The sequence below is a fragment of the Acomys minous genome (genome assembly GCF_964271855.1).
Source record: "Acomys minous genome assembly, chromosome: 20".
In the NCBI taxonomy this organism is placed as follows: domain Eukaryota; kingdom Metazoa; phylum Chordata; class Mammalia; order Rodentia; family Muridae; genus Acomys; species Acomys minous.
The window spans coordinates 4235626-4262405 of NC_140502.1; the positions used below are offsets into that span (position 1 = coordinate 4235626).

General features: G+C 48.7%; 2 protein-coding genes across 5 annotated transcripts in view; both read left to right on the forward strand.

Annotated features, from left to right (window-relative positions):
* Positions 1-4439: 4439 nt before the first annotated feature.
* Positions 4440-11621, forward strand: NUDT19 (nudix hydrolase 19). The gene is made up of 3 exons (XM_084770847.1): positions 4440-5301; positions 8985-9192; positions 11290-11621. Exons 1-3 carry the CDS (start codon positions 4567-4569, stop codon positions 11502-11504), a joined length of 1158 nt encoding a protein of 385 aa, XP_084626973.1. The 5' UTR covers positions 4440-4566; the 3' UTR covers positions 11505-11621.
* Positions 11622-20911: 9290 nt separating this feature from the next.
* TDRD12 (tudor domain containing 12) overlaps positions 20912-26780 on the forward strand; it is a 69592-nt gene continuing 63723 nt past the window's right edge. For 2 of the 4 annotated variants that reach the window (XM_084770794.1, XM_084770795.1), the window contains exon 1: positions 21832-22151. In XM_084770794.1, the coding sequence (XP_084626920.1) occupies positions 22128-22151 (24 nt within the window). In that variant the 5' untranslated portion in view covers positions 21832-22127. Of the gene's footprint in view, positions 21454-21830; positions 22152-26780 lie in introns of those variants that run through there. The other 2 variants (XM_084770797.1, XM_084770796.1) reach the window with 2 other exon arrangements.

The window sequence follows — 26780 nt, forward strand, 5'->3', positions numbered from 1 at the left end:
AATGGGGGGGGGAGGGGGGGCAGCCCATTGTGGGTGGTGCCATGCCGGGCCTGGTGGCCCTGTGTTCTGTGAGAAAGCAGGCTGAGGGACTCATAGGAGCATACTATTTCAGCCTTTTGTAAATGGATAAGGGGCGAAGTAATCGGCGTAACTACTTCCTGCTGACAGTAGGGTGGCAATAGGGGGTTTAAAAGGCTGAAATGTTGGCCAGGCTCCAGAAGAACAGGCTGCTGCATTTGCTGTCCAGGGTCTGAGAACGTCTGCAGCTGGGACAGGGCTAGAAGGAACAGCGCAGGTGCAGCTGCCATGATGTAAGGGGTTGGATGAGAGCACTTGTGGGCAGCTGCTTTGATGGCGTCCCAGATGTGGGCAGTCTGGCAGGATACTGGAACATATACGCGGGCAGAAGACAAAGTTAGTAGGTCAGAGAGAAAATTCCCTTTGTGTGTAGATTTGAAGCTCTTGGGAGAAAGAGAGAGAGAGAGAAAAAAAAGGTTTGAACATGTGGGAACTTCCTTTCATTTTGCCCTAGGAAAGGCTTGAACATGGGAGAGCAAAGAAAAGGTCTGGATATGGGAGCTCCCTTCCATTTTACCCGATTGCTGGCAATAATTAACAGGGTTTGGTTTTGGATCTGTTTAAGTTTGGTTGCAGAGGCGTGTAAGCTTAGAAGCCCTTAATGTGGGCGTAGGGATTTGAGATTCTCAAAAGGCATCCCACAGGAGCCTGGATAAACGGCAAACAGGAAGAGTAGGAGTCAGTGACCTGTCGGGGCGTCCCCTGAGCAAGGTTTAACTGGATGAGATTGGTACAACTGTTCCAGCAGCTTGTCAGCGCTCAGAGGTTAAGGGCACTGGCTGTTCTTCCGAAGGTCCTGAGTTCAATTCCCAGCAACCACATGGTGGCTCACAACCATCCATAATGAGATCTGGTGCCCTCCTCTGGTGTGCAGGTGTACGTGCAGGCAAGAACACTGTATACATAATCAATAAATAAATCTTAAAAAAACAAACAAACAACAAAAAACCCCCACAGCTTCTTGGAAGCTATAAGGCATAGGTGAAATTGCTGTAAGCAGTCACTGTCCTTAGCTGAAAGAATGGGACGGTAGGCTGTAGCTAGACCTGACAGTTAAAGTTTGGTCTCCTGTATATCAAGTGTTGCGGACCGTCTCAGTCAGGTATGGGTCTTGGGGTCGGGAGTTCTCAAAGCGTCGGTGGGCAGAGATAGGCGAGTGACAAACAGGCCAACTCAGGGGAAGTTTGAGTCTGAGTGTATTTTGTAGACCAGCAAGCCAGGTTTATATACGCATTTTGAAACAGGGGTGTCTCTCATGGTTACATTATTTTCCCGTACAATTTAAAAATACACGATGTAGTGTAATTATGTTGTTATCAATCTTCGACAATCATTTATAAGTTATTAGATTGGTATCAATGTATATGTCCTCTTTATCAAAGGTTAATGTTCTCTCATTATGTCAAACATCTGTGAGTCAAGTCAGTTTTTTTTTTTTAGTTCATCCAGCACTATCTGGAGTTTTACTCAAATTTTTATTTGTACGTCATAATATGAACTACGATTAATTCTTAGACATGTTTTCATTAACAAGTGGAATGGAACTTAGTGGTAAACTTGCCTGAATGACCATTGGCTGCAGTTTCAAGTAAAGGGTCGTCTAGCAACACAGTTAGGTCTGAAAAGTTCTTTGACAAGAAAAATAAACAAAGACAGGAAGAGAAAACAGTCAGAATGTTTCCAAACAATGAGTGATAAGAGAAAAAAAGGAGGGGGGACTGTAATTAGCTACTCCTGGCAAGAACATCAGACCTGTTTCCAGGAGGCTCCCTCTATGAGCAGGGGTCATGGCCTTGGTTCTGTGGTAACGTTTGCCACACAGACTCCACTGGAGGGGTCGTGACAGTGAAGAGGACTGGGAAGGTCGGTAAGTAAGACAAGCGGTTTGTCTTTTTGTTTGTTTGTTTGTTTTGTTTTTCAAGACAGGGTTTTTCTGTGTAGCCTTGGCTGTCCTGGACTCACTTTGTAGACCAGGCTGGCCTCGAACTCACAGCGATCTGCCTGCCTCTGCCTCCCAAGTGCTGGGATTAAAGGCGTGTGCCACCATGCCCGGCTCTGTTTGTCTTTTTTTTTTTTTAATATTTATTTATTGCTTTGTATACAGTGTTCTACCTGCATGTACACCTGCAGGCCAGAAGAGGGCATCATATCACATTATAGATGGTTGTGAGCCACCATGTGGTTGCTGGGAATTGAACTGAGGACCTTTGGAGGAGCAGTCAGTGCCCTTAACCTCTGAGCCATCTCTCCAGCCCTCTGTTTGTCTTTTAAGAGATCTAGTATCTAGTAGTCTTAACTAGCTACTGAGTTGACTAGCTATCAAGCTAAAATCAGCTGAGCCATCAATGTCATCAGAGACTTGAGAGGGATAAATTGTAATCTAAAGGAACCTATGTATTCATAAAAATGACATAGATGACTAGGTAAGTCATATCCCAGTTGTCTCCTGTGGCAGCATGGCACGATGGGCAGAGACAGTCTTGCACCAGGCACAGAGGACGAGAGGCTGTTTCTGTGGAAGGTGAACATGGAAGAGACTGACCTCACCTTATGTTTAGCAATGTGAGACAATGACTCTCAAGGTGACCAGTTTGTCCACAGCAGATGTTGGGAGCAGTTTTGCTCTGTGGCCAGAAACCACAATCCAGGTTGGAGTCACCTGCCCTTGCATCCACGTCTCCTGAGACCTTGGGAGCTACTGTTATGATCTGGGATTCTCTGTCTCTATAATAAGTTCACACGTGTTAAATGCCATATTCAGCGGATCTCTGGCAAGTTCGAGGGCTAGCTAGCATTATCTGTGTCAAGTCATCTTTAAATCTAGTTATCTGCTCTAAACTAGACTTTGTAAACATAAAACAGAATGCTGTGGTCTCAGGTGAGATGGCTGGCATAGGGGGGAGGTCACAGTGCTTGCAGCCAGGCCTGATGACCCAAGTTTGCTGCTCAGGACCAACACCGTGGAAGGAGGGAAGTGACTCCCGCAAGCTGTCCTCTGAGCTCCAAAGGCACTCAGTGGCATTTGCAAATATAAATAAGTAATAGATGTAAAAAAAAAAAAAAGTTCCCATAATGACACCTGGGGTTAAGTCTGCAATACATTTAGAAATGAGTTTCAGATGAAAATTCGTGCTTCGGTGCCAAGAGCATCAGTTTAGACATGGGTAGTCTGTTGACTCAAAAGCAGGTGGCAGGTGGCAGGTGATCTTAGTAGAGCAGGTGTTGCCCTTCCACCTCCAGGTGCCTCTCAACCTGCGGCCCCATTTTCTGTTTCTGGAGATGCAGCCAGCGCACAGGTACCTGCATCTTTAGACGGCATGTTAACAGCAACAAAAGCCAACTTAGAAATGACGGTGGTGGCGCACACCTTTGATCCCAGGGCTCTTGGGAGGTGAAGGCAGGCAGATGTCTGAGTTCTAGGCCAGCCTGGTCTTCACAGCAAGTTCCCTAAAAGCCAAGGCTACATAACGATACTTTCTCAAAACAAACAACAAACAAACAAAAATCAACCCAACCAACAACATAAACTCTGTTTTAGACAGGTGTAATGGGTAGTCACATCTGCAATCCCAGCGATTGGGAGAGTTGGAGACCAGGCTGGGCTGTATAACCAATTCCAGGCCATTTCCTAGATAAATACATGTTTCCAAGAGGCTCAACAGGACACCACACACACACACACACGTTTTCGAGACAGGGTTTCTCTGTGTAGCCTTGGCTGTCCTGGACTCACTTTGTAGACCAGGCTGGCCTCAAACTCACATCAATCCACCACCTCTTTCTCCCGAGTGCTGGGATTAAAGGCATGTGCCACCACGCCCAGCCAAGACCTGCCTGTCTGTTCCTGCATTATGTTGTTGCAGTACCAACAGAGGCCAGAAACGGGTGTAAGATCCTTTGGAACTGGAGTTACAGGAAATTGTGAAGCCCCAGGCATCCCAAAACCTAACAAATAGGTGACCAGTGAGTATGGCATTTGCAAGAGTTGGTCCTAACTTGCCTATCTTGTCTATCCATTCGTCCCTTATTATCACGGCTCAAGTTGAGTTTGCGAAGCTCTGTTCTTGAACTTCCTATTCTAAGAACCCTAAAGGCGACAGACCAGATTGATTATCCACATTCGGGTCAAAGTCCTAGTCACATGGGTTTAGTGGGAATGGCACACGACTAGATTTTGGCTTCCACTCCACGCCCCCTTCAGCACCTAGGCGCCCTCAGGAGGGGTCACTCGGTCCCAGTCGCTCGCAGGTGACCGGGAGGAGGAGGAGGAGGAGGAGGAGGAGGAGGGGGGGGGAGGGGGGGGGAGGAGGGGGAGGAGGGGGAGGAGGGGGAGGGGGGGAGGAGGGGGAGGAGGAGGAGGAGGAGGGCACAGGGAGGAGGTGCAGTGGCGCGGGGACCACGCTCCTCCCACCAGCGGGCGCCTCACGCCCTCAATTTCATCGGGCTTCGGGACACCGCCGCGAGAGGGAGACCTGAAGGCCGCCGGCCATGAGCGGCCCACTGCGATCCGGCCCGAGCAGCTGGCGGCGGGCGGCCACCCTGGTGCTGGCCGCGGGCTGGAGCCGCCCGAGCCCCGCGGCCCGCGCGCCCGCCGACGGCTTCCGGCTGCTTTTACTCCAGCGCTCCCTAAACCAGCGCTTCATGCCGGGCGCGCACGTCTTCCCGGGGGGCGTGCTGGACGCGGCCGACAGCTCGCCCGACTGGCTGCGTCTCTTCGCGCCTCGCCACACCCCGCCGCGCTTCGGCCTGAGGCCCTCGCCGCCTCCCCGGCTGCAGACCCCTTTCCCGGGGCTCTTCCCCGGCGACGCGGACGCCGCGGCGCTGCCTGATGACGTCGCGCTGCGCATCTGCGCCATCCGGGAGACCTTCGAGGAGGCCGGGGTGCTGCTGCTGAGGCCGCGGGGCTCGGCGTCGCCGTCGCCGCCATCGCCGGTGTCGTCGTCGTCGTCGCCGCCGCCGGAGTCCCGGGACCCGGGCCACGCGCTGCCCCCTTCCCCGGGCCTGGCCGAATGGCGCTCGCGCGTGCGCAGTGACCCGCGCGACTTCCTGCAGCTGTGCGCGCACCTGGACTGCACGCCCGACATCTGGGCGCTGCACGACTGGGGCGGCTGGCTCACGCCCTACGGGGCCGGCAGCCGCCGCTTCGACACCGCCTTCTTCCTGTGCTGCCTGCGCGAGACCCCGCGCGTGGAGCCCGACCTGGCCGAGGTGGAGGGCTACAAGGTAGGGGGCTGGTGGGATCCATGGGATGCTCGGTGTCCCGTCTCCCGTCTCCCGTCCCCAGCCCGCCCCCCAACTCCATCCCGCATCCCCCCCAGCTGCCTGTTCTGGGGACTTCAAAATGAACTTCACCACCTAAATCGTTTTAATTCGGCTTTCTAGACCATATTATAGGATTTCGGTCCCATGAACTTCTCCCGTCTTTATCCCTTCTCCCTTGGTCCTTATCCCAACCCCCTCCCTCTTACCTCCCTTCCTCTCTCTCTCCTTTTACCTCATTTCCCCTTCCATCCTTTTCCCTTTTCTAACTTCTCTCCCCTTCTCTTTCGTCTCCCTCCCTCCCCTAAGCCCCAAAATCTTGAGTGTACCGTACACCACCACGTCACCTTCATTTATTCAGATTTTTTTCCATTATTTTCTTCTTGTAAAATAAATAAAACGACCTATTTGATTTTTGTTAGTTTGTTTTGGTTTGGTTTTGGATTTTTCGAGACAGGGTTTCTCTGTGCAGCCTTGTCTGCCCTAGACTCTTATTGTAGACCAGGCTGGCTTCGAACTCAACAGCGATCCATCTGCCTCTGCCTCCTGAGTGCTGGGATTAAAGGCGTGCGCCACCACCGCCTGGCCAGTTAGTTTTTTTAGTTAACATTTTTTTTTTCTATGAAATGTCAACTGTAAATAGTGTTTCTGGAAGCTTCCCAGCTACCTGTTCTAGAGGATCTGATGCCCTCTTGTGGCCTCCAAGGGCACTGCACATGTGGCACACAGGTATATGCACACAGAATGCATACATATAAAAAGTAAATACATATAATCTTAATTTTTAGGATTTTTTTAAATCATGTTGACATTTTCTTTACATCTTTGAACCACTGCTGAAAAAAGGAGATAAAAAAGATTCAGACAGTGATATATATATAAATAGATAGATAGATAGATAGATAGATGGTTTGTTTGTTTTTTGAGATGGGGTTTCTCTGTAGCCTTGACTGTCCTGGACTCATTTTGTAGACCAGGCTGGCCCCGAACTCACAGCGATCCACCTGCCTCTGCCTCCTGCATGCTGAGATTAAAGTGTGATAGTTTCTTTGTTTGGTTGGTTTTTTTTTTTTTTTTTTTTGGTTTTTCGAGACAGGGTTTCTTTGTGTATCCTTGACTGTCCTGGACTCACAACAGGCTGGCCTCGAACTCAGGGATCCACCTGCCTCTGCCTTCCAAGTGCTGGGACTAAAGGCGTGCGCCACCACCGCCTGGCTTAAGTGTGATAGTTTTAATTGTCAACTTATCACAACTTCGAACTCCTACGTGTGAATTCTTGCTATACTTCCGTGGTGGCGTGCGGAGCCTGCTCGCTTCTCTTGTTACTCACAAATGTCTTTTTCCGTCTGTCCTTTCCTTTGGAAACCTGTCCAAAGCCTGGGTGTGGTAGCCCAGACACTGGCTTCCTCCCTCTTTCTCTGACCTTCAGCCCCTTCTAGCCAGTGGCACTTGAAGCATCTCCCTTTCTCACCCTGTTTCCCTTCTGCTAGCATCTGCTCAGACTGATAGCTTGCCTGCCCTTTGCTCGCTCTTTTTTTAAAAAAGATTTATTTATGCCGGGCGTGGTGGCGTATGCCTTTAATCCCAGCACTCGGGAGGCAGAGGCAGGCGGATCGCTGTGAGTTCGAGGCCAGTCTGGCCTACAAAGCGAGTCCAGGACAGCCAAGGCTACACAGAGAAACCCTATCCCCCCAAAAAAGATTTATTTATTATGTATACAGTGTCCTGCTAGCACATACACCTGTGCACCAGAAGAGGGCGCCAGACCATCATTATAGATGCCTGTGAGCCACCATGTGGTTGCTGGGAATTGAACTCAGCACCTTTGGGAAGATCAGTCAGTGTTCTTAACCTCTGAGCCGTCTCTTGAGCTCTTTGTTCTTGTAAACTATTAAAATTGTCCTTGAGCTTCTCTTTGAATCTTTTGAATTCATCTGTTTCTTTGTTTGTTTGTGTGTTTTTTGAGACAAGGTTTCTTTCTGTAGCCTTGGCTGTCCTGGACTCACTTTGTAGACCAGGCTGGCCTCGAACTCACAGCGATCCACCTGCCTCTGCCTCCCAAGTGCTGGGATTAAAGGCGTGCGCCACCACGCCCGGCCAAATTCATCTTAGAGAGAGAGAGGGTGAGAGGGTGAGAGAGAGGGAGAGGGAGAGGGAGAGGGAGAGGAGCAGCGCGAGAGCGCATGCGCTTGGTTGAGAGATTGAGATTGATTCAATTTTATGAATGTGAGTGTTTTTTGTTGTTGTTATGGACCACATTTTCTGCACTTGACGGGTCCTGAAGTTTCTGAGTGCCCCTTGAGCACTGTTTTTAAGTTACTCAATGCTGGGTTTTGTTCTGTTCCTTTAAATAGCGGGGTGCTTTTCCTGGTGGGCAGTTACGTGATTAGCGATGCTGTGCAGTCTTGGGAACCTTCTCTGGTCACTCGGGGCAGGGGGCGGGGTGTGCTCCTACATCCAGTTAAGGCTTTCCCATTGTTTGGGGGTGGGGGGGAGGTCTCGGCTTTCCTCTGAAGTCATCGTACACAGGTATTTAGTGGAGTTTTAGGCTTCAGGTCTGTGTGGGTCTTCTCAGGCACACTGCTCCCCAATTACCGCCCTGTCGGAGCCCTGCCCCCCCAAATTCCGATCTGTGTCTGCTTGAGTTGGTAAGGGTCCTAGATGGCGCCGCAACCGCCAGTGGTGGGATCTCGGATTCTTATCAACTCAAGGAGACACAGATCAGAATTGGCGGATCGCTGTGCGTTCAAGGCCAGCCTGGTCTACCAAGCGAGTCCAGGACAGCCAGGGCTACACAGGGAAACCCTGTCTTGGAAAAACCCAAAAATAAATAAATAAATAAATAAATAAATAAATAAATAAATAATCCTAGGTGCTGCTTAGGTTCCCCAGCAGTTCTGCAGTCTGGGAACAGCCATAGGCAGAGCCCTGGTCAAGTGGTAGGCCTCGCCTCATTGTTTCATTATTTATTTCCTTACTTACAGTTAGGCATTTTTGGTGTCTGGAAATAGATTTTGATTACGTTGTTATGCGGCTCATGAGTTTGGCTCTCGTGACTGAAAGGACTTGTCTCATTTATTATCATTAATATTTTGATCGGCATTTAATAATTATTAATGGTGGGGGTTAGTTAATAATTGCTAGCATTATTATGAGTAAGTATTACTACTTAATACTTACTGTTTGGTTAGTATTGATTATCTTTGTTCCTTAACATGCCTTGGAGTCCCGAAGAGAGCGGTGGGTCCCTGAGAACTTGAGTTATGGGGTGGTTGTGTGGGTGCTGGGAACGCAACTCTGATCCTCTGGAAGAGCTGCTCCCAAATCCCGATCCCTGTCTGCTTGAGTTGCTAAGAGTCCAAGATGGCGCCGCAGCTCTCCAGCCTCCAGACCGCACTGTGTTACCCAGGCGAGACTTCAGCCCCTGGACCCAGGCGGCTTCCCTGCGTTGGCCTCCTGATTAAGCAGGGCGGTAGGTCTGTAGCAGTGCCGAGCCCCGGCGTGTTCTTAACACGCTGTCTTGGAGAGATCTCGCAAGGCCTTTGAATGGGTTAGTTTTCCACATCACGTGGGTCCCGTATCCCCCATCTAATAATAAGTCTGTGGACCGATCCCATGAGGCTTCTCTCTCCCTTTGCCTCCTGCAGTGGTTATCTCCGTCGGAGGCAACTGAATGTTTCCTGTCCAAAGAAATCTGGCTGGCACCCCCGCAGTTCTACGAAGTGAGGAGACTTGAAAATTTTGCCTCCCTCTCCGCTCTGCACAGATTTTGTTCGGATCACCCACGAGAAGTCTCCGAGAGGTGGCTGCAGATAATACTTTTAACTGCCGATGGCTCCATCCATCTTCTTCCCGGTAAGTCGCGCAGTACCAGTGCTCGTGGTCACGTTTGGCACACCAACGTGGCTCCATCACCCAGCAGAGGCAGGAGTTGACTTCCTGTTTTATAGCCTGTGGGTATGGCCAACCTCTGGCTTGTAGCTTGTAGGACACATGTGCCCCCTGATCGTTATGAATGCAGCCCAGTACAAAAGCATAAGATGCCTTTTGTTTGGTTTGGTTTGGTTAGGGTTTTGTTTGTTCAGCTGTGGTTCTCAGACGTAAACTTTGTAATATCAAGACGTCTGCCACACCTGGTAGAATATTACTTAAAAGAAGGTCAAAGTAGCTGGGCATGGTGGCGCACACCTTTAATTCCAGCACTCAGGGAGGCAGAAGCCAGTGGATTTCTGTGAGCTGGAGGCCAGCCTGGTCTACGGAGAGAGTTCCAGAGAAACCTTGTCTTAAAAAACCAAAGCGGGGGGGGCGGGGCGGGGGCAGAAAAAGAAAACAAAACAAAAACCAAAGGGGGAGAAACAGAAAGAAAAGCGAGAGTCAAAAAATTTCTAGTTTCATTCCTTTACTATGACCAAAAGCAGCCTTGAGGGGGTAGAGGCTTATGTGTATCCCATCATGGGTTATGGTTCACCACTGAGGGAAGGTGGAACTCGAAGGCAGGATTTCAGGCACGACACACAGCACTGCCTCCAACCAGAGAGGTACTTCCGGAACCGTGGAAGAGTTCTGCTCGCCAGCTGGCTCACCAAGGACTACACTTAGCTAGCGCTCTTACTCAGTTTGGGACTTACTGACTAGGGGATGGTGCTGCCCACAGTGGGCCGGGCCCACCTACATCAGATTACAATGAGGTCGATCCTTCCACGGGCCACTATGATCTGGGCAATCCCTCAGTCAAGACTTCTCCTCAGGGCACTGTGGTCCTGCTGTCATTGCCCCTGTACTGGAATGGCAGATGTCCCCATAATGCTTATTGTAACTAAAAATTCTGACTTTATAAACATGCACATACATTTCCTAGGCACAGACAAAATTCTTTTCTCGCATGTCATCTCCCTTTCACGTTTTTATTTCATGAGAACTTGTAAACTGCCGTTCTGACAAAGAGTCCTAGAGAGCTGGCTGAGTCAGTAAGTTGTTGGCCTGGCAAGTGTCATGGCCTGAGTCTGGACCCCCTGAGCCGGTGCAAAGAGCCAGGCACAATGGCAGGCACCCCGTAAACCCAGCATTGGAATGGCGGGATGGGAAGCAGAGACAGGCAGATCCCCGGAAGTTGATGGGCTAGCTATCCTGGCCTGGAGCTCCAGGCTAATAAGAAACCCTGTCTGCAACAAGAGGGGGAAAGTTCTGGAGGAACACGTGAGGTTGTCTTCTGGCCTCCCGAGACCTTGCACTCGCCTACAGTCATGCACACCCTCGGGAGAAGAGGAGACCCGGCTCCCTCCCCCCTCCTCAAACAACGAAACAGGGCCAGCGGGAGTGTCAGTGCCTAGAGGCTGTGCTGTTTCTCAGAGGTTCTGAGTTCAGTTCCCAGGACCTACCTCAGGCAGTACACACACACACACACACACACACACACACACACACACACACACAGCCACACTCACACACACATACTCACACACACACACTCACACACAGACACACACATACGCACACACACTCACACACACACACACACACACATACGCACACACACACTCACACACACACACAGACACACACACACACACACTCACACACTCACTCACACTCACACACAGACACACACATACGCACGCGCACACACACACACTCACACACACATACGCACACACACACTCACACACACACACAGACACACACACACACACTCACACACACACACAGACACACACACACACTCACACACACACTCACACACACACACACACATACGCACACACACACATTTAACAAAATAAATGTAAGAGTAAGTTAAAAACCAGCAACAAGAAAAACACGGACTCATCTTCAACATGAAACACGTACCAAAAAACAAAAAACAAACAAATTACTGCTTTAGGTCATTAACATGTTGGGGTGTGATCTATGAAACAGGGCTTTGTGGGAATAAATTTTTACAATTTTTTTTAGGAGATGAGCTGTACGTGAAAGACTCCGACTTCTTAGAAAAGAATATGCTAACTGACAAAAAGACTGAAGAAATTCTGAAGGAAGGCAAGGTGCTTAACCGAATAGTGGTCCGCGATTCCCACTGCTACGAAATCTACGTGACTCTTCCGTCAGAGAACAGCTATGTGTACCCCAAGAACTACAGAGTGGACAGGGCCCGTGTCGCCCACTTGTGAGCCGCCCTACTTAACCGACTGCTAACACATGAGGAGGAGGAGGAGGAGGAGGAGGAGGAGCAACCAACCTGGTCTAAAGTCTAAGGAACGTGCCAATAAAAGTCACCGTGAGCTGTGTCCTGTGTCACATGCGTTGTGGGAGCCGCTGCTGTTCTTCAAAGTGCACGGCAAGCCATGAGTATAACGTGCATGAAGGATTAGCCGGGCACGGTGATGGCGCACGCCTTTAATCCCAGCACTCGGGAGGCAGAGGCAGGCGGATCGCTGTGAGTTCGAGGCCAGCCTGGTCTACAAAGTGAGTCCAGGACAGTCAAGGCTACACAGAGAAACCCTGCCTCGGCGGGGGGTGGAGTTGGGGGGATCTTTATGTATTAAAGATCTTGTTACTAAGACAAATAGTCTCACAATGGCTGTTTTACTAGCTTGAACGTTTAAAAAGGGGTGTCCTGGCATTTTCTAACTGTCCCTTGTATTAGCAGGTTTCCTGGTCTGCTGTGGAGATTGCGCCCCAGACTTCTCAGGCTTTCTGTAGGAATTAGTTCAGAGGCACCTAGTGAGGCAGGGTTAAGGTTTGGATGTGAGATTCTCCCTACTTGGTACGGAGCCTGTAGCACTGTCTTGGCAGGTTGTGAAAACCGAAAGGCCGGCTTTAGCTGAGGTGGGGATGGTGAGGGTGTCTTGGGGGATTGAGTTCTCTGTTTCCAGATGTGAGAACAGGCTGCCTCCATGAACGACACGCTTCGTTTCTGTCAGGCATTTGACCACAGTAAGGAAAGTGTTAGTGCAAAGAAACAGTGATTGAGACATCATTCAGAGTGACATCAAGGGCCACATATTCAACTTGATAATTAACATACATGTTTGGATTAAAACAAAATAGTAATGTGTGTGTGTGTGTGTACTTAAGTGTTTGGCCTGCATGTATACCTGTGTGAGGGAGACAGCTGTGAGCTGCCATGTAGGTGCTGGGAATTGAACCTAGGTCCTCTGGTGATGTCCTATGTGGCGTCCTCACGGCTCAGAGCTCCGGGGAAGCTTGTTCCAGAAGATCCGGGTTGCAGCACAGAGGATTAGAAAGAATTGGGCAGGGCTGGAGAAATGGCTCAGAGGTTAAGCACACCGACTGCTGTCCCAGAGGTCCCGAGTTCAATTCCCAGCAACCGCATGGTGGCTCACAACCATCTATAATGTGATCTAATGCCCTCTGCTGGCCTGCAGAGCACTGTATACATAATAATAAATAAATTTTAAAAAACCAACTCTCAAACACAAAATATTAAAAAAAAAAAAAAGAAAGTACTGGGCAGACAAACAGGGTCTCAGGCCAGTGTGTTCTATGCCGCTAAGCTGTGACAAAGCTAGGAGGCTGCTCCCCAGGAGAGGGAGCTGGCAGAGAGGATCCGGCTTCTCCGGCCTCTCCGCAGGGAAGTTCCTCCAATGCTTGAGCAGAGGTAGCCAAGGAACAAAGAGCTAAGCTTTAATGGATCCTAAGTGCCATACATTTGGTGTAAAAGAGTCAGAGCTCAGCCAAGAGATTAAAGGGACCAACAGGGAAGAGAGACAGAGAAGAAATGACAAAAGGACTTTCCCACTCTGGGGACCCCAGGGTTTCAAATCCGGGGATTGTAAAACGAAAGGGCGGGTCCCAGGGTATCTCTTCTGCTTAAAGTAAATTTCCCGAGAGCCTGTCTCAGGAGCAGGGCCACTGGTTAACTCAGAGGCAGCTCGGAAGTGTGGAAGCAAAACCAGGTCGGTGACACCTTTTTGCTAAATGGTCTTTTGTGGCCATATTGCTGGGGAAACCGATGGTGATTGTAGGCTTAGATTTTTCAAAACCTACTTTATTTAGGTCCTTTTTTAAAAAAAAAAAAAAATTAGTTATTATGTATACAGTGTTCTGCCTGCCTGCTAGAAGTGGGCATCAGATCAGATGCTTGTGAGCCACCATGTGGTTACTGGGAATTGAACTCACAACCTTTGGAAGAGCAGCCGGTAGGCGCTCTTAACCTCTGAGCCATCTCTCCAGCCTTACTTTAGGGTTCTTAAACACTTCAACCTCACTTCTAGCCCACCAACCAGAGGAAGAGGGAAAAAAAAAAAAAGAGGATGTTCACGGGAAAAAGGGTTTGTGGACCTGTTTAGATGTAGTTCTTCGGGCCAGCTCCTCCACTCCGCGTTGTCGGGATACCAGCCGTCCAGTCCAACAGCCAGCACTGAGCAGCACAAGACGCCTTAGAGGCAGCAGGAGCCCGCAGAACCAGCGAGCCTCCGCCAGATCAGCACTAGTCTGCGAAGCAGCCCGAATCAGCCAGAGTGCCGCGAGAACTTCTCTGGAACGTTTCTCTCTGCTAAGCGAAGACCAGCAAAGACCAGAGAAGTGTTGCTCGGGCCAAAAGCCACCTCCCACTGTCCCTGGTTCTTTTTATATTCAGTCCCACCATCACCTGCCCTCTCATGTGTCTGCTCCCAGCAAAATACCACACGCCCTCTCACAAGAGTCTTCCAAAAAACGTTGGTGACCTCTTCCCCCCCCCCAAAAAAATCATGTGACCTCTCCCAGAACTCCCAAGTCTTCCAAAAAATATCATGTGACCTCGCTTCCAGGAAAAATAATAAATAATGTGCCCTCTCACAAGACAGGTGTCAGCAAAGCACCACGTGACACAACTGAGTCTTCAAAGACGCCAGAAAACTTCTATGTCAGGTGATTTTTGTAACCCCAGGTCACCTGCTCCTGGCAGTGCGGTTGGCTCAAGATTAACCCTTGGTTTCAGAACAGTCTGTTTTTCTTTAACTCTGTCACCCTGAACGCATCCCTACCTGGGGAACTTGAAACCTAAAGTTCGAGGTGCCCTGTGGGGGCCACCCTGTACCTTCTAGGCCGGTTTGCTTCTCTCTTTTATGCTGCGGGATTGCCTCTGGGGCTGAGCCCCTTTTTCTCCCTTTAACAGCGCCACTTTCTTCCTAAGGATGCACTTCCTTCCACCTCTACCTGCAGTCCTTCCTGTCGCCAACTCTGCAACCCTTTCAAAAAAAAAAAATGAGAGGCTAGCGTTTTTTGGTTGTCCCATTTCATCCGTTGTATATGTGCGTGTGTCTCAGATTCCTCCATTCCCACCCGGAAGTTTTTAAACTGCTCAGCCACTCTCCCAACCTACTTTGAGATGGAATATAGGAAGAAAAAAAAAAGAAAAGAAAAATAGAAAATTCCTCTCTGAGAGCGAAGCGGGGGCCGGGTGTGAGGTTGTGGGGGAGGTAGGGGCGGGAGGGGAGGATGCTGGGGGCGGGACTAGTGGTTGCAGCCGCAATAAACTTTGCTCACATCTTTTTGTTTTGTTCTGTTTTTGTTTTTTTTTTTGAGACAGGGCTTCTCTGTGTAGCCTTGGCTGTCCTGGACTCGCTTTGTAGACCAGGCTGGCCTCGAACTCACAGCGATCCGCCTGCCTCTGCCTCCCATGGGCTGGGATTAAAGGCGAGCGCCACCATCTCCCGGCTCTGAGAACATTCTCAATTGCCAGGCTATCTCTTGAGTCCCAGTGTGTAAATTTGAGGTCCCCAGATAATATTCTCTGTGGCTTCCCAGGCTATACAACCGCTCAGGATTAGCAGCCTTGAGCACAGTGCTCACTCTCACTGCCATCACCCTGCCCGTGAGGAAGTGGAGAGGCAGCTGCGTGCTAAGATGCTGGCTAAGAAGAGAACTTTGACATTAGTAGCCCTGACCTATTAGTGAGGACATTGTCTCCCCCGACCCCCCCAGCCCACCCCCCACCCCCACCTCCTTGTAATTTTAGGAGATGTCCCAGAAAAATAATAGCTGGCTTTCCTCATAGGAAAGATAATAATTTAGGTATGATTGTTTCTTAAGAGAGGTACCCCACACACACACACTGCTCCCCCAAACCGCCCCGCCATGTGATCTAGGCTTATTGAAGTTATTTTTTATAAAACTGTCTTTGTTTTTCTTAGCTTATTTCTTAACCTGGCTATCACACAAGTAATTTAGACTCTTTTTTTTTTTTTTTAATTTATTTATTTATTATTATGTATACAGTGTTCTGCTTGGATGTACACATACATACCAGAAGAGGGCACCAGATCACATTATAGATGGTTGCTGGGAATTGAACTCAGGACCTTTGGAAGAGCAAGCAGTGCTCTTAACCGCTGAGCCATCTCTCCAGCCCTAGACTCTTTTGTATTTGTTTAAAAATAAGCTTCATGGGCTGGAGAGAGAGATGGCTCAGCGGTTAAGAGTGCTGTTTGCTCTTCCAGAGTTCAATTCCCAGCAGCCACTCAGTGGCTCATAACCATCTATCATTAGACCTGGTGCCCTCTCCTGGCAGGCAGGTGTACATGCAGTCAGAACACTGTATATGTAATAAATTAATTAATTAATCTTTTTAAAAAAGCTTTTTAAAAAAAGCTACCAACCAATTAAGCCACAGACCCTTGTTATATTTTAAAATAGCCTTAGTTAACCTGGGGCAGGTTAGACATTAATCTTCTAAACTACTTCCCATAGTGGGGCAGGCGTGGGATCCCTGCCTCAATCCCATGCCGTCTGCTTCTAATAACTTCTATCAAGCTACCTCCCATCCATAATTCCAAATACTTGTTAATGTTCTTCATCTGGGTGGAATCTCCATCCACACCTGCTACGTGTTTCTCTTTCATCTAATGCATGGTGGCCTTCTTTCTCCTCTCGGGGGGGGGGGGGCCCTCCTTCCTCCTTGTGGCGGTATTTCTTCTTCCCAGAATTCCTCTCTCTCTCTCTCTCTCTCTCTCTCTCTCTCTCTCTCTCTCTCTCTCTCTCTCTCTCTCTCTCTCTTCCCTCCCTCTCTCTAAGCCACACCTATCTCCTTTGCCTTGCCCAAGTGGGATGGCTTTTTATTAATCAAAAAGGTGGGTCACCGAGACAGCAAGCAGTAATTAGCATCAAAATACATCAGCCCATTCCCCCAACACTCCACAGCATCCCCCTGCCTTTGCCTTCTGAGATAAGGTAGTACAAGAGCTCATGTCATTATTTGAGACCTCTTGGGGTTTTTTTGGGGGGGGGGGTTGTTTTTGGCTTTTCGGGACAGGGTTTCTCTGTGTAGCCTTGGCTGTCCTGGACTCACTTGGTAAGCCAGGCTGGCCTCGAACTCAGCGATCCGCCTGCCTCTGCCTCCCGAGTGCTGGGATTAATGGCGTGCGCCACCACGGCCAGCAAGGCCTCTTGTTTTGACACAACCTTGTGTAGCCCAGGCAGGCCTTGAAGTTTCTATGTAGCCAAGGATGGCCCTGTAGTCCTGATCCTCCTGCGCCAGCCTCCTGAGTGCTGGGATTACAGGTCTAGGCCATTGCTTGCCTAACTCATTGCCGATGGTTTTAATCTGAACGAAACGCGTCTCCTGCAAGGAGTCGTTTTGAGAAACTTACAAGGCTTCCTACCTGCGGTGGTGACCGTCTTCTCCAACAGCACCGAATAATAGCTGCTTTCGTAACCTGAACTTTTGTTGTTTTAGAGCCCAGCCCATGTCCAGCACTCTTATCTGTCCCTTTTCCCCCCGGACTCTCCCAGAGATCCGCCTGCCTCTGTCTCCAGAGTGCGGGCATTAAAGGCGTGCCCCACCAAGCCAGATCATTCATATATAACAATGTCAACCTCTGGCTGCCACACACACACACACACACACACACACACACACACATGCACACACATGCACACACACACCTACCCACACACATATACTCACCCCTATACACACACACATGCACACACAGATGACTGCACACATGTATGTGAATGCATGTGCGTGCATACATGCATACACACATACATACACCCACTCCTATGCACACACATGCGCAGAGAGAGAGAGAGAGAGAGAGAGAGAGAGAGAGAGAGAGAGCGTCGGGTGATAATATAGTGATGATACAAATACACCTGTAATTTCAGAACCTGAGCAGCTCAGTCAGGAAGGAAGCTGAGTTTGAGCACGTCAAAGTCTGGCTGGGAGAGAGAGTGAAACCCTGATCTAATAACAAATAATATATAAATAAAACAACCAGATTTTAAGGAACAAAAAGAAATGTCACAAACACATCTGCAGTCAGTAATGGGATAGCTGGACAATATATGTAAAATTGATGGGGTTGGGGGCGGGAAGGGCGTATACATCATAAAACTCTGTATCAGTCTCCTGTAAAGGCTGTGTATGTGGGCTCTGAAAGTCCTCCATCTCTGAAAAAAAAAAAACAAAACACCACAAGTACAAGTTCCACAGATAACTGAAAGATTAATTTAATCAAAGCTCTTTTAATAAGACATCTGTAATGTGTGTGTGTGTGTGTGTGTGTGTGTGTGTGTGCGCGTGCACACGTGTGCTGGTGCCCACAGAACTGGACACTGGATCCCTTGGTGCTGTAGTTACCAGAGGTTGTGAGTCACCCGCTATGGGTGCTGGGATCCTACCTTGGGTCCTCAGAAAGAGCAGCCAGCATTGTAAACCACTGAGCCAGCGGTCCAGCCCAGCGTACAGGCTCTGGAGATGGACGCGTACAGCTGAAACCCGGATGTGGAACTCAATCAAGTATAGGTGGTAAGTCCGAATAACTACACAAGGCTGGAGAAAACTGCAAATGTTTAAACGAACTCAAACAGGAGCTTGCTCTCAGAAATTTCATGGAAAACTTATAAAAGTTCTTGCCGGGCGTGGTGGTGCACTCCTTTAATCCCAGCACTTGGGAGGCGGAGACAGGTGGATCTCTGTGAGTTTGAGGGCAGCCTGGTCTACAAAGCAAGTCCAGGACAGCCAAGGCTATACAGAGAGACCCTCTCTCGAAAAACCAAAAACAAACAAACAAAAAAAAAGTTGCATATTTTTTTAATAAGCAGAAGTGTCTGTGGGAGGAGTAGGAAAAAAATATGAGAGGAAAAGAGTTGGTAGTTTTATAAAAAGTTTGTTACACAGAACAGAAAAATATGTGTGGCTGGTATGGTGCAGGCAGAGGCAACAGGTAAGGATGAGCCGGCCACGGGACCTCCAGGGTCAGCTCCCTTGTTAGCTGTATATTAGTATGTGGTGGCTCACATCTTTAATCCCAACACTCGGGAGGGAGGCAGAGGCAGGTGTGTCTCTGTGCATTCCAGGCCAGCCAGGGCTACATAGTGAGACCGTGTCTCAAAAGTACAAAGAAAAAATTCTCTCTTTTAAAAAAAATTTTTTTATTTAATTTTGTAAAAATTTTATGTGCATTGGTGTGAGAGCGTCAGATGTTGGAGTTGCAGACAGTTGTGAGCTGCCATGTGGGTGCTAGGAATTGAACCCTGGTCCTTTGGAAGAGCAGGCAATGCTCTTAACCACTGAGCCATCTCTCCAGCCCCCCAAAGAGAGATTCTTGCTTACTGTTGTTGTCCTTTTGAGACAGGGTCTTCCTAAGCTGACCTAGCTGCCCGAGAGCTACGTAAGCAACGCAAGTTAGCCTTGCCTTCTAATTCTCCTGTCTCAACCTCTGGAGTCCTAGGATAACAGGAGTGTCCCTTCATAGTCAACTCAGTAGCCTTGGCCACTCAGAGTCATGTACACGTAATTCTAATTTCCATAAGCCAAGTGAAAAAATGTTTTCAGCCGGGCGTGGTGGCGCATGCCTTTAATCCCAGCGGATTGCTGTGGGTTCGAGGCCAGCCTGGTCTACAAAGGGAGTACAGAACAACCAAGGCTACACAGAGAAACCCTGTCTCGCAAAAACAAAAACAAAAACAAAAACAAAAACAAAAAGAAAGAAAAAATGTTTTCACAAGACAGGGTCTCTCTGTGTAGCCTTGACTCTGCTGGACTCGCTTTGTAGACCAGGCTGGCCTCGAACTCACAGAGATCCGCCTGTCTCTGTCTCCCGTGTGCTGGGATTAAAGGCATGAGCCACCAGGCCATCAAGCTTATTTTTCTGGGTGCATTTGTCCCTGTGGGCCTACAACCTTTGGTGCTGTGCCTTGGGAGCCATCTACCTTGGCTATGTACGTGTGTTTGCAACATGTGTGATGTGCACACCCATGTAGGCTCTGTTTCTTAACAATTAAACTTTATTATACAACTCAACTAGCTTACACAAGAGGGAAAAAAGGTTAAAGGGAAAAAAGAGTGAACCTTCCGGTATCCGTTCCACAGGACAGGTCCTTAGGTGTCTCTGGCCTGCGTGATGGTCCGGCCTGTTCGCTGATCCACGTGTGATCAAGTCTGGTCTCAACCTGCCGTTGCTCTCTCCTCTCTGCCTGTCTGGGTCACTTGCGAAGGGCGGTCTCCTTCTCCCTTTGAGGTTCGATTAGAAAAACAATAGTCGCCGGCCTTTAATCCCAGCGCTTGGGAGGCAGAGGCAGGTGGATCGCTGTGAGTTCGAGGCCAGCCTGGTCTACAAAGCAAGTCCAGGACAGCCACGGCTACACAGAGAAACCCTGTTTCGAAAAACAAACAAACAAAAAGAAAAAGAAAAAGAAAAACAATAGTCCAGGTGGAGTCCCCAGGTCTGCTTCCTGAATTCCAGGCCCAGGATGGCTCCACTCAGTCTATCTCAAGGTATCCATGGGGTGCCCAAGGGTAAAGCCCGCCAAGACTGCTTTCACCTGTGACAAAGCTTACAGTCAGTCTTTCCCACACACCCACAACCAAACACGAGGATTCCAGAGGAAAGCTAATGCTCTCTATTGTAGTCCCTTGAGACAGGGTCTCTCACTGAATCTCAAGGCCACCGTTTTGAGTAGGTTGGCTGGCCGGGAGCCCTTGGAACCAGCTGTCTTTTACCTCATTTCTGGGCCTATAGGCATACATAGCCATGCTTAGCTTTGTTCATGGGTGCTGGGGATTTGAACTCGGGTCCTCATGTTTACACAGTGAGTGTTCTCACTTACTGAGCCATCTACCTAGCCTCACTTGTTTTTTTTTTTATTTTCTTTTTCTTTTTGCCTTTCCCCCTCCTGATGCTTACTAAGTAGGTACGGGCTTGCTGGTCACCAAGGCCCAGGTTTCTGCCTGTCTCTTCCTTCCAAGCACTGGGATTGCACCACCACACTTGGATTTTTTTTTTTTTTAAATGAAATCTGGGGCTGGAGAGATGGCTCAGTGGTTAAGAGCGCTGCCTGCTCTTCCAGAGGTCCTGAGTTCAATTCCCAGCAACCACATGGTGGCTCACAACCATCTATAATGTGACCTGATACCCTCTTCTGCAGATAAAGCACTCATATGCATAAATAAAATAAATAAATCTTTAAAAAAACAAAATAAAAAAATAAAAAAACGAAATCTGAGGATTGGCTCCGGTCTTTATAGGTATGTGGCAATAAGCACTTTTACCTATTGAACTCTGTCCCTAGCACCAAGCTTACTTTTAAACCTGGATGCTGTGTGCACATAGTTTCCTAAACACGTGACCCCCTTTCCTGCAGTTTCCACAGTTGAAACCGGTAGTCTGTTTGCTATCTTGATCCCCGCACTGGAAAACGAATACGATTGAGTTACAAACTCAAGGGAAAAAAAGAATTAATCGAAATTCGACCCTCAAATTAATTCAATTCTTTTGCAAAACTATTTGGGTCAGAAGAGTCAGGGTTCCTTTCATTTTAATGGGATATTATTCCTCTTCCTCTTGTTTGTTGATGACGCACTGATAGGCTATCTTTCCTTGGGCTTCTGTGTGTCCTATGTCCTACACTGTGGTCACATGTAACTTAGAACCGCCATGTGTGCCTGGGCCCAGTAGGAGATGAGAAACCGGGAGCTAAAAGAACCCCTAGGATGCTACAACAATAAAACGCAGGTGTGGGCAGAGCCGGGCTCAGGAGGTGGGGCCTTTCCTGGAATGTGGCCAGGCGGAAATGATGTCAGGGAGCCAGAAGACAAGGATGGCTGGTTAAGAGATCCCGCGCATTGTTGCAAGCCCAAGTCAGGTGTTGATACAGGACAGACCCAACGTAAGTGCTGGGATGGACGAGGGAAGCTGCCCAGGGAAAGTGGAGAGCAGGGCTTCCTGACAGACAATACCGCTAGAGACTCTCATCCTCGCGAGACTAGAAAGTTCCTGTAAAGCCACGCGTGGTGGCGCACGCCTTTGATCCCAGCACTCGGGAGGCAGAGGCAGGGGGGATCCCTGTGAGTTCGAGGCCAGCCTGGTCTACAAAGGGAGTACAGAACAGCCAAGGCTAACACAAAGAGACCCTGTCTCCAAAAAACCAACCAACCAACCAACCAACCAAAACCAATTTCACCGCCCCCCCCCCTCAAAAAAAAAGTTTCTGTAAGGTTGCGCTTGACTCCAAGGGACCTTTCTTAGCCCTGTAGTTCACCGCCCCGCCTCAGGGTGGCGCTGTGCGCAACCTCGCCGTTATCCAGGCCGTTGGCGCGCAGGTGCTCTCTAGCCCTCAGGAGCCCTGTGCGCAGGCGCGGAGCGAGGCGGGCCGTTAAGGGTGCGAGGGTGCGTGCATGCGTGCGTGCATGCGTGTGTGTGCGTGCGTGCAAGGGGCTTGCGAAGGCTGCTGGTTGCACAAGGCCCTCAGGCTAGGCCGTCGGTGGTGAGGGTCGCTCGCTGCCACTCAGCGCGCTGCCTCCGGGCCTGAGAGAGAAGGAGGAGGGACGCATCATCGTCGGGATGCTCGAGGTCCTGGTGCTGAAGGTGAGGAGTGCCCGAGGCGAGGCCTTCCTTCCTTCCTCGAGGGGCTTCCCCACGTGCGACTGCCATCTTGGGGATCCCTTCCCCCCGCCCCCGAAGCCCGGGGCGCCCTCAGGGCTCGCTCTCAGAGAAGCGAGCGACGCAGTTGCACACCCTGGTTCCAGATACGGCGGCAAATGCTAACATCCTTCAAATATCCAACTGTGTGAACTGGGCTCAGTGGAGCGTGCAGGAAAATCACAGCCCAGGCTAGCCTGGGCCAACCTGGGCCAGCCTGGGCTACGTAGGGAGGACCTAGCTTATAAACACCACCTCCCTTGGGGGCTGGAGAGATGGCTCCGCCTTGTTCAGTAACCAGCAACCACATGGTGGCTCATAACCATCTGTGGTTGGAATCTGATTCCCTCTTCTGGTGTGCATGAAAACAGAGCTCTCATATACAATAAATAAATCTTAAAACACACACACACACACACACACACACACACACACACACACCCCAAATCTTAAAACAAACACACACACACACACACACACACACACCAACACCACAATTAAATATTCATTGGCAAGCTGATCCACAGATCAGTTTAATTGTAACAGCAATTAAATTTATTACGTCGAGTCCGGGACAGCCAAGGCTACACGGAGAGACCCTGTCTCGAAAAAACCAAACCAAACAAAATTTTATTACGTAAAGGTAGACCTTGTAATCTTAGTACAGTCACTTATTCTAACATTTATTTGTGTGTGTTATCGGTGTGGGAGTGCTCGCGCCCTGATGCACGTGTAGAGAGGTCAGAGGACAGCTGGCCCGAGAATTGAACTCGATTAGTCAGGCCTGTTGGCAAGCACCTTTTACTAAAATCGTCTTACAGGCCCTGCTTATTTGAACTAATCTTTTTTTTTTTCTTTTTCTTTTTCTTTTTCGAGACAGGGTTTCTCTGTGTTAGCCTTGGTACATTTTGATTTTTTACATTTTTATTGTGTGGGTGCATTCATGTTCATTCTGAGGAGGCATATACACGGCATCATGTGGAAGTTGTAGAGTTAATTCTCTTCTTAGTGTTTCCGTGAGTTTTGGAGATTGAACACAGGTTTCCAGGCTTCCCTGGCAAGTGCCTATCCCCGCCGGGCCATCCTGCCAGGCCCTTGAATTAATTTCTCTACATGGTGCTAACTCGTAAGTGCATTCTTTGGCTGAAATACTCGGTTTCCCAATAACGTTTTGGAAAGACTATCATTCGCTTTAGAATGACTTTGGTGCCCTTGTCAGCTGTTACTGGGCCACATCGTCATGGAGGCGGGCCTGCGATTTTTATTCCTCTGCTCCGTGTGTCTAACTTATGATAGCACCACACTGTCTTGATTATGGTAATTTTAAAAAATCCTTATTTAACGTACACTGATGTTCTGCCAGCATGCATGCATGTCAGTGTGAGGGTGTCAGCTCCCCTGGAACTGGAATTACAGACAGCTGTGGGTGCTGGGAATTGAAGCCAGGTCCTCTGGAGGCTTGAGAGATGGCTCAGAGGTAAAGAGCACTGACTGATGATTGCAGTTTTGTAGTAGGTTTCTGAAATCAGGTATGAGTCCCTCTGTTGTAGTTTTGTTTAGATACAGTGTCTCCAGCTGAGACTGGCGTCTGCCTTCTTCCGTAGCCGGATGCTCACCTCCACCTCAGGGGTGCTGGGAGCACAGACATGCACTACCATCGTCAGTTTTCTCTAGTGCTGGGGATTGAACCTTGGGCTTCATGCATAGCTAGGCAAGCATTCTACTAATGGAGCTACATCCCCAGCACTTAAGCTTTGTTGGTTTTAGAGGTTTATTGGCTACTTAGGGTCCCTTAAAGTTTCATTCATATATATATCCATTGGGATTTGATAACAATAAGAAGTGAATCTGTACGTCAGTACTAACATCTTTTTGTTGTTGTTTTTTGTTTTTCGAGACAGGGTTTCTCTGTGTATCCTTGGCTGTCCTGGACTCACTTTGTAGACCAGGCTGGCGCCGAACTCAGAGCTATCCACCTGCCTCTGCTGGTGGTTTTGTTTGTTTGGGTTTTTTATTTGTTTGTTTTTTGTTTTTTTGAGACAGGGTCTTTCTTTGTAGTCCTGGCTGTCCTGGACTTGTTTTGTAGACCAGGCTGGCCTCGAACTCACAGAGATCTACCTGCCTCTGCCTCCCAGAATTGGGATTAAAGGCGTGAACCACCATGCAGGGCTCAATATTAACATCTTTTTTTTTTTTTTTTTGGTTTTTCGAGACAGAGTCTCTCTGTGTAGCCTTGGCTGTCCTGGACTCACTTTGTAGACCAGGCTGGCCTTGAACTCACATCGATCCACCTGCCTCTGCCTCCCAAGTGCTGGGATTAAAGGCATGCGCCACCACGCCCGGCCCAACATCTTTTTTTTTTAATACCTTTTTTTTTTTTTAAGATTTATTTTATTATGTATACAGAGTTCTGCCTGCATGTACACCTGCGGGCCAGAAGAAGGCATCAGATCTCATTATAGATGGTTATGAGCCACCATGTGGTTGCTGGGAATTGAACTCAGGACCTTTGGAAGAGCAGCCAGTGCTCTTAACCTCTGAGCCATCTCTCCAGCCCCAATATTAACATCTTAATCAACTTCTGTCAATATTAAATCTTCCAACTCACAAGTGTGGATGTGTTTCCATGATTTTTTTTAAAGAGACAGAATCTCACTCTGTAGCGCTGACTTTCCAGGAACTCACTGTATAGGCCAGGCTGGCCTTGAAGGTAAGGCGGCCCTGCCCTCCTGAGAGTGCTGAGCTCTAGAGGCGTGCGCTCTGGCTCTCCATGTATTTTTGACTCAATTTCTTTTATCATAATTGTGTACTTTTCACTGTAGTTGTAATATATTTTTATAGGCTCCTTAGGATTTTCTTTGTAGACAGTCATGCCTATAGAAACTGGCAAGTTTATTTCTTTTCAGTTTTCCTGACAGTCTTGTCTTACAGTGTTCTCTAGCACATTCCAGCTGATGCTAAATGAAGCAGTGGGTACACTATTAGACTTTCATTTCCTGTGTTTTACTTTCTGTCCATTAATAGAGATCCCATTTGTAAAGACAGCTGCATGTCGTGGCACGCTCTTGTGAGCCTCTTACAAGCGCTTGGGAGATGGTAAATCTGCGATAGCAAATCTGAGGCTAGCTTGAGTTATGTGAGGTCCTGCCTCAAAACCGAAACATGACAGAGTTCCATTTCACGGCTAAGACTCTTTAGACACTTACAGTAACCATCTGGCCCTCAAGTTCTTGAGCATACTGTAAGAGCTGCTCTCAGGCCCTGGACAGTTAAGCATCTAGGCAGCCTGGGTTCCCTCCCTCCCCTCCCTTTCTAGGCTAGAGCGCTGGACCTTGAGATGTCAGGCAAGTGTGCACCGCTGAACTACATCCCCAGTGACTGGTTCTTCATATGGTTTTACTGGGTGTGGTGCCCGCGCCACTGCGGTACCGAGTGGAGGGCGAGGGACTGCGGATTTAACTCATGCACACACACACACAATAGCACAGCGGGTCCTTCATGCTAAGAGAGAGCCGCCGCAGCAGCGGTTTATTATTTTCTCCAGAGATCCAAAGAGCCTTCTTTTTTTTTGTTTTTTTGTTTGTTTTTGTTTTTGGTTTTTGGTTTTTGGTTTTTTCGAGATAGGGTTTCTCTGTGTAGCCTTGGCTGTCCTGGACTCACTTTGTAGACCAGGCTGGCCTCGAACTCACAGCGATCCGCCTGCCTCTGCCTCCTGAGTGCTGGGATTAAAGGCATGGGCCACCACGCCCGGCTCCAAAGAGCCTTCTTATAGGCAGCAAAACAGGACTCCTCCTCCCAGGTGAAATCCCTCAAGAGGTGATCGCACACAGGAGGAAAAGCCTCGAGGAAGGGAGGGGCGCGTTCTCAGAGCAGTAAACAGGACTACCTAACCAAGATAAACACAGACATGGAAGCTGCTAGAAACAGGACATGAAACAGCAAGACAGGCAGGCAGCCCAGTCGGGCCTGGTTCCTATAACTGGGCTTTGCCTTATCCCATCCTTATTATAGTCAGCATGGAGGTGGTATCTATGCTACTAATTATATGACTATAGATGAATCTTCAGTTACCAAAATCAAAATGACTGCTATCTTTTCTCATCTCCCAATTATTATAAAAACTTTAAAAAAGTCAAGCGTGGTAGTGCACATCTTTAACCCCAGCACTCAGGATCTTTGTGTTATGTGGCTGGTTCCAGGCCAGTCAAGATACATAGTGAAATCTGGTTTTTAAAAGAAAAAAATCATAATCCCAACACTCAGGAGGCAGAGGCAGGGGGATCTCTGAGTTCAAGGCCAGCCTGGTCTACAGAGTGAGTTCCAGGACAGCCAAGGCTACACAGAGAAACCCTGTCTAGAAACAACAAAATCAAACATTCAAAAGACTAGAAAACTACTAACCCAAATGCTTATGTTCCTGTCCTCTGGTGTGTGGCCTACAAAGTTATGGTGTCTTATTGCTGCTTGGCCCTCTCAGTAGGCAGCGGTGGGGTATGCATTTGAAAAACCAGTGGGAGTTTTAACTGATACTTTTAATTCAAATTTGACTCTTTTCATTTTGAAGCTTATTTCTAT